The sequence below is a fragment of the Odocoileus virginianus genome, chromosome 3 (assembly GCF_023699985.2).
Source record: "Odocoileus virginianus isolate 20LAN1187 ecotype Illinois chromosome 3, Ovbor_1.2, whole genome shotgun sequence".
Lineage (NCBI taxonomy): Eukaryota > Metazoa > Chordata > Mammalia > Artiodactyla > Cervidae > Odocoileus > Odocoileus virginianus.
Genome location: NC_069676.1, coordinates 98,551,890 through 98,557,678, shown reverse-complemented (window position 1 = coordinate 98,557,678; position 5,789 = coordinate 98,551,890). Strand labels below are relative to the sequence as shown.

General features: G+C 43.8%; 1 protein-coding gene across 1 annotated transcript; it reads right to left on the bottom strand.

The window, feature by feature from the left end:
* Positions 1-3,890: 3,890 nt before the first annotated feature.
* On the bottom strand, positions 3,891-5,528 carry LOC139032019 (uncharacterized). Its single transcript, XM_070458079.1, has one exon. It carries the CDS (start codon positions 5,526-5,528, stop codon positions 3,891-3,893), a length of 1,638 nt encoding a protein of 545 aa, XP_070314180.1.
* Between the last annotated feature and the right edge of the window lie 261 nt (positions 5,529-5,789).

The window sequence follows — 5,789 nt, the reverse complement described above, 5'->3', positions numbered from 1 at the left end:
GAGTTTGTGATTGACATGTACGTACTGCTGTGTTTAGAATGGATAATCTTTAAGGACGTCCTGTATCGCTCAGTGAACTCTGCTCGGCATCATGTAACAATCCACATGGGAAAAGAAATTGACAATAAATAGATACGTGCCAATGTATATCTGAACCACTTTGCGTTACACCTGAAACTAACATAATATTGTTAATTAATTATACTCCAATATAAAATAAAAAGTTTAAAGGTATGTTTCATTGTCATTAATCATTATTGTTTGTAGCACTGTATTTTCTACCAGTGTGTGGGAAAAAAAAAAATCAGAAAAACTCTCTAAAGTTTCCATAGTAAAATACTGAATATCTCCTCCTGCTTCTTCCTTCTTCTTCTTTTCTTATAACAAAATCTTTTTGTTATAAACCTCATGCCACATTAGAAAGTTGATATTTTTACAAATGGAGTCTGATTCTGCCCTTGTTTTAGAGTTCATAAAAAAGATATTAACATGTTTCCTCAATGATAAAGAGATGCTAATCTTTCATAGAACTATTGGTATTTCAAAAGCATTTCTAGTGGTTTTATATGATCAATGAACAAGATTTATAGCACACAAGTGCCATACAGATATATAAATGCAAAGTACCACTTTTTCTCTTACTCACTCCCATGCATACATACACATGTTCTTAAATATTTCAATAAAAGTCTACATCAAGTCCAAGAAATATAAGTATGTAAATTTAATCCTATGATAATAGTTTCTTCTCATATTAGATAATTTCTCATGAAATGAATGAATCTATGTTTCTATTGCAAATTAAATGCTTGAAAGTATGTGCTTAGAATGCTGCCTTGTCTAGACAGTATTTTACTGGGATTTAGCTCTCTGTAGGTCTACAAATAGCATGTTTTCAAATATATTGTTAGCATTTAATTTGGATAAAGCTTTCTATTCAAGGTGGTTTCCTTCCTAAGGTGCGAATAGTCAGTGTGATACATTTTCTATACATCAATAAAGTTTGAATAATTTGGGTGGCTAAAAAAGGAGATATAAACTCTTGTAGGAATATCCATGAGAGGAGATTACTTTTTCTTGGAGAGAGGCAACTAGGTTTTATTTATATAGAGACTATATATTAAATTTTGTAATTAAAAGTTAAGTGACCAAAATATCCCTATATTATTAAAATGGAAAATAATGCTTTAGTTATACTTTATTTCCAACTCTTATGAACCATATAGATTACACATTACAAATTTAACTAAAAAGTAATAATCTTTTGAGAGCAGTATAAAAATTTGGAAGTATAATTATAAAACACAGGGTGGATTTTATATAATTATATAATCTCTTTCAAATTACAGGAAGCTGCATTTTTTCTCTAGCTTATGAATAATGGAAGTGACTACTAGGTAGTTATGGTGTCAATGGTCAGTCGCTTCTTAAATTGCCAAATGATGGCCAAGTAAGAGACTGCTTCAGTGTTTGTTGTATAGGCACTGCCTAAAAATAAAAATTAAAAAATTAAAAAAAAAAATTAGAGAGACTCAATTATGAGGGCTGCTTAGTAGAGTTGCTGAAATTCAGCCTCTGTACACTGATGCCAGATTAAATCTCAGAGATGGAGTTTTGGGTGAAGTAGAAAGAAGTAGCTTTATTGCTTTGTCAGGCAAAGGGAGCCATAGACAGCTAATGCTCTCAGAACTGTGTCCCAACCTGGAGCGGGTAGTAAGTAGTCTTACAGAGAGTGTTTAAAGAGCAGAGTGTGATCAGTTTGTGGACATTCTTCTGGTTAGTTTTTGGTGAGGTAATTGAGAGTCAGCATCATCAACCTTTGGGTTCCATTCAGTCTAGGGTCTGTGTTATTGCTGTTAGCAGTTTTCACCTGCTGGGGGTCTGCTTCCTGTAAAAACAACTTAAGAATGCGTGTCAGGCATTCATCTGTATCTTTCAGGTAATTGTGAGTTCCGTGATCACGCTATGTGGCAGATTTGTGGTCTACATTATTACCAGTTCCCCCATCCCAACAGTTATTCTTTGTTTCTACATCTTCACACTCCCCAATCATTAACTCTTGAATCAGCCTCTTACTTCAAAAGACAAGAACTCAGGGGCTTGTACGTGGTTTCAGTAGCTCTGAAGAGGAATCTAAAAATCTATATACTTTCGTCCTATCAGCCCTTCTTAAAAAATTTGCAAACAGTACAACATGTTCTCATATGTTCTTTATTAACATACAAGAAACCTAGGCCCCAAGACATTAGTAACTTCTTCAAGTCCATAAAACTACAGGGGAGCAGGGTCACAGCTAGAAACATGGGATCTTCTGATTCACACCCTTGTTCTGCCTCCCCAGTAACAACATATTATCATTATATCTCTTTCAAAGTTTATATTATGTTCTAATGCACGCATCTTTCTATTTATAAAACAAATTCTTTGCAAAGAAAAAAAAATAAGTCCCTGGAAGACAAGAAGTGTTTTTCCTCAGGCATATTGAAATATATAGACATATAACATTATATAACTTAAAGTGTACAGGTGATGGTTTGAAATGATGTATTTTGAAATGACTACCACAGTAACTCTATACAAAACATTCATTACCTCACTGTGGCCACCCTATGTGTGTGGACGGGTCAATGAGAACATTTAAGATCCACTCTCTTAGAAGCTTTCAAGACAACAACAATAATCACCATGCCATACATTAGATCCTCAGAACCAATTAATCTTTTAACTAGAAGTTTGTACCCTTGGACCAACATCTCACTTCCCCAGCCACAGCCTCTGGCAGCAATATATATACTTTGTTTCTATGAGTTTGACTTTTCTACATTCCACATAGAAATAAGGTCATATTATATTTATATTTATTATAAATATTATATTTATTTCTTTCTGACATTTCACTTAGTATAATGCCTTCAAGACACATCCATCTTATTATGACAGGGTTTCCAGTTTTATAACTGACTGATGTTCCATTATATATATATATACCACTTTAAAAATGTTCATCCATCAGGGAACATTTAAGTTTTTTCCATTTATTTCTTGTGTGTGTGTTTTGTTTTGATTTTTTTTCCCCACCCATTGACTATTATGAATAATAGTGCAATAAGCACGAGATGCAGATGTCTGTGAGTGAAACTGATTTCCTTTCCTTTGGATATATAACCAGAAGTGAAATCTCTGATCATATGAGAGGCCCAATTTTAGATTTTGAAGAACCTTCATAATGTTTCCCACAGTGGCCAGTGGCCTCATCGGCATACATTCCTCCAGCAAAGCACGAGGTTCCCTTTTCTGCATATTCTCACAGCACTTATTATCTCATGTCTTTTTTGTTAATAGCCATTCTAACAAGTGTGAGGTGATATCTCATTTTGATTTGCATGTCTCAGGTGATTAGTATTACTGAGGACCTTTTTCATATACCTGTTGGCCACTTGTATTTTTTCTCTGGAAAAACACCTATTCAATTATTTTGCTCATTTTTTAACCAGATTTTTTTTTTCTATTGATTTATGTGAGTTCTGCAAAAAAAGTGTGTTTTAGTCTCTATATACCTGGTGCTTGGTGGGGGGGTGGGGTGGGGGAAGCTAAATAAATACAGTAGAATTTTCATTAAATTACCATTTCAAAGATATTACTACAGAAAGAAAATAAGCCCAGTACTACTAGAATGTGCATTTGGAGTTGACATATCAAAATTGTAATGACTTTTTGCTGTGTTGGGTGGGTAGTTACTGTGTTTCTTTCAGGTGAAAAGGGCTAATACTTTCAATGGTCTTTGACCAATGTTTTGTCCCTGTCCTCACTTCACTGTGTCAACTACGAATTGGCACCTACCCAGGGCATCGCCAATGACGGCACAGCAAAGGCGTTCGCCATCTGCCTCTTCAGAGACCGACCCCGTGCTGCTGTAGCTCTTGACCTTCAACTGCCCCTGAGGCAGTTCCGGGTGGAGGGAGGACTCTGTGCTCCAGGGGACCTGCTGGGACAGGGAGTGAGGACTCTGTGCTCCAGGGGACCTGCTGGGACAGGGAGGGAGGACTCTGTGCTCCAGGGGACCTGCTGGGACAGGGAGTGAGCACTCTGTGCTCCAGGGGACCTGCTGGGACAGGGAGTGAGCACTCTGTGCTCCAGGGGACCTGCTGGGACAGGGAAGGAGGACTCTGTGCTCCAGGGGGCCTGCTGGGACAGGGAGTGAGGGCTCTGTGCTCCAGGGGACCTGCTGGGACGGGGAGGGAGGACTCTGTGCTCCAGGGAACCTGCTGGCACAGGGAGTGAGGACTCTGTGCTCCAGGGGGCCTGCTGGGACAGGGAGTGAGCGCTCTGTGCTCCAGGGGACCTGCTGGGACAGGGAGGGAGGAGTCTGTGCTCCAGGGGACCTGCTGGGACGGGGAGTGAGCACTCTCTGCTCCAGGGGACCTGCTGGGACGGGGAGTGAGCACTCTGTGCTCCAGGGGACCTGCTGGGACGGGGAGGGAGGACTCTGTGCTCCAGGGGGCCTGCTGGGACAGGGAGTGAGGACTCTGTGCTCCAGGGCGCCTGCTGGGACGGGGAGTGAGGACTCTGTGCTCCAGGGCGCCTGCTGGGACGGGGAGTGAGCGCTCTGTGCTCCAGGGGACCTGCTGGGACAGGGAGGGAGGACTCTGTGCTCCAGGGGACCTGCTGGGATGGGGAGTGAGGACTCTGTGCTCCAGGGGACCTGCTGGGACAGGGAGTGAGGACTCTGTGCTCCAGGGGACCTGCTGGGACGGGGAGTGAGGGCTCTGTGCTCCAGGGGACCTGCTGGGACGGGGAGTGAGCACTCTCTGCTCCAGGGGACCTGCTGGGACGGGGAGTGAGCACTCTGTGCTCCAGGGGACCTGCTGGGACAGGGAGGGAGGACTTTGTGCTCCAGGGGACCTGCTGGCACAGGGAGTGAGCGCTCTGTGCTCCAGGGGACCTGCTGGAACAGGGAGGGAGGACTCTGTGCTCCGGGGACCTGCTGGAACAGGGAGTGAGGACTCTGCTCCAGGGGACCTGCTGGGACGGGGAGTGAGGACTCTGTGCTCCAGGGGACCTGCTGGGACAGGCAGTGAGCGCTCTGTGCTCCAGGGGACCTGCTGGGACAGGCAGTGAGGACTCTGTGCTCCAGGGGACCTGCTGGGACAGGGAGGGAGGACTCTGTGCTCCAGGGGACCTGCTGGGACGGGGAGTGAGGACTCTGTGCTCCAGGGGACCTGCTGGGACAGGGAGGGAGGACTCTGTGCTCCAGGGGACCTGCTGGGACGGGGAGTGAGGACTCTGTGCTCCAGGGGACCTGCTGGGACGGGGAGTGAGGACTCTGTGCTCCAGGGGACCTGCTGGGACGGGGAGGGAGGACTCTGTGCTCCAGGGGACCTGCTGGGACAGGGAGTGAGGACTCTGTGCTCCAGGGGACCTGCTGGGACGGGGAGTGAGGACTGTGTGCTCCAGGGGACCTGCTGGGACAAGTCTTTGTGGGAGTTGGATGTCTTTAGGAACAGATTCTGTGATGTTAATCCTTGCATCTCCTCATATCTAGAGAAGCACTAACTCCCTTCATGTTGACATCGGATCCTCATGAGTAACAAAAAGCCTTTTGCAAAATGACTGCTTCATGCTACTGCACTCCCCTTTCAGAAAACCTTATATATTGACCTTCCCCACTTCCACTTTGGAGCGGTCTCTCAGAGCTGTCTGACGTGCTACCTTGCAGGCTGCAGTCCTCATTTTGCCACAAATAAATCTTAGCTCGGAACTCTCAAGGTGTACATCTTTTTTAGTCGACA

Excerpts from the sequence above, each read along its gene's own strand:
- LOC139032019 (XM_070458079.1), bottom strand. The coding sequence starts at position 5,528 with ATGCAAGGATTAACATCACAGAATCTGTTCCTAAAGACATCCAACTCC.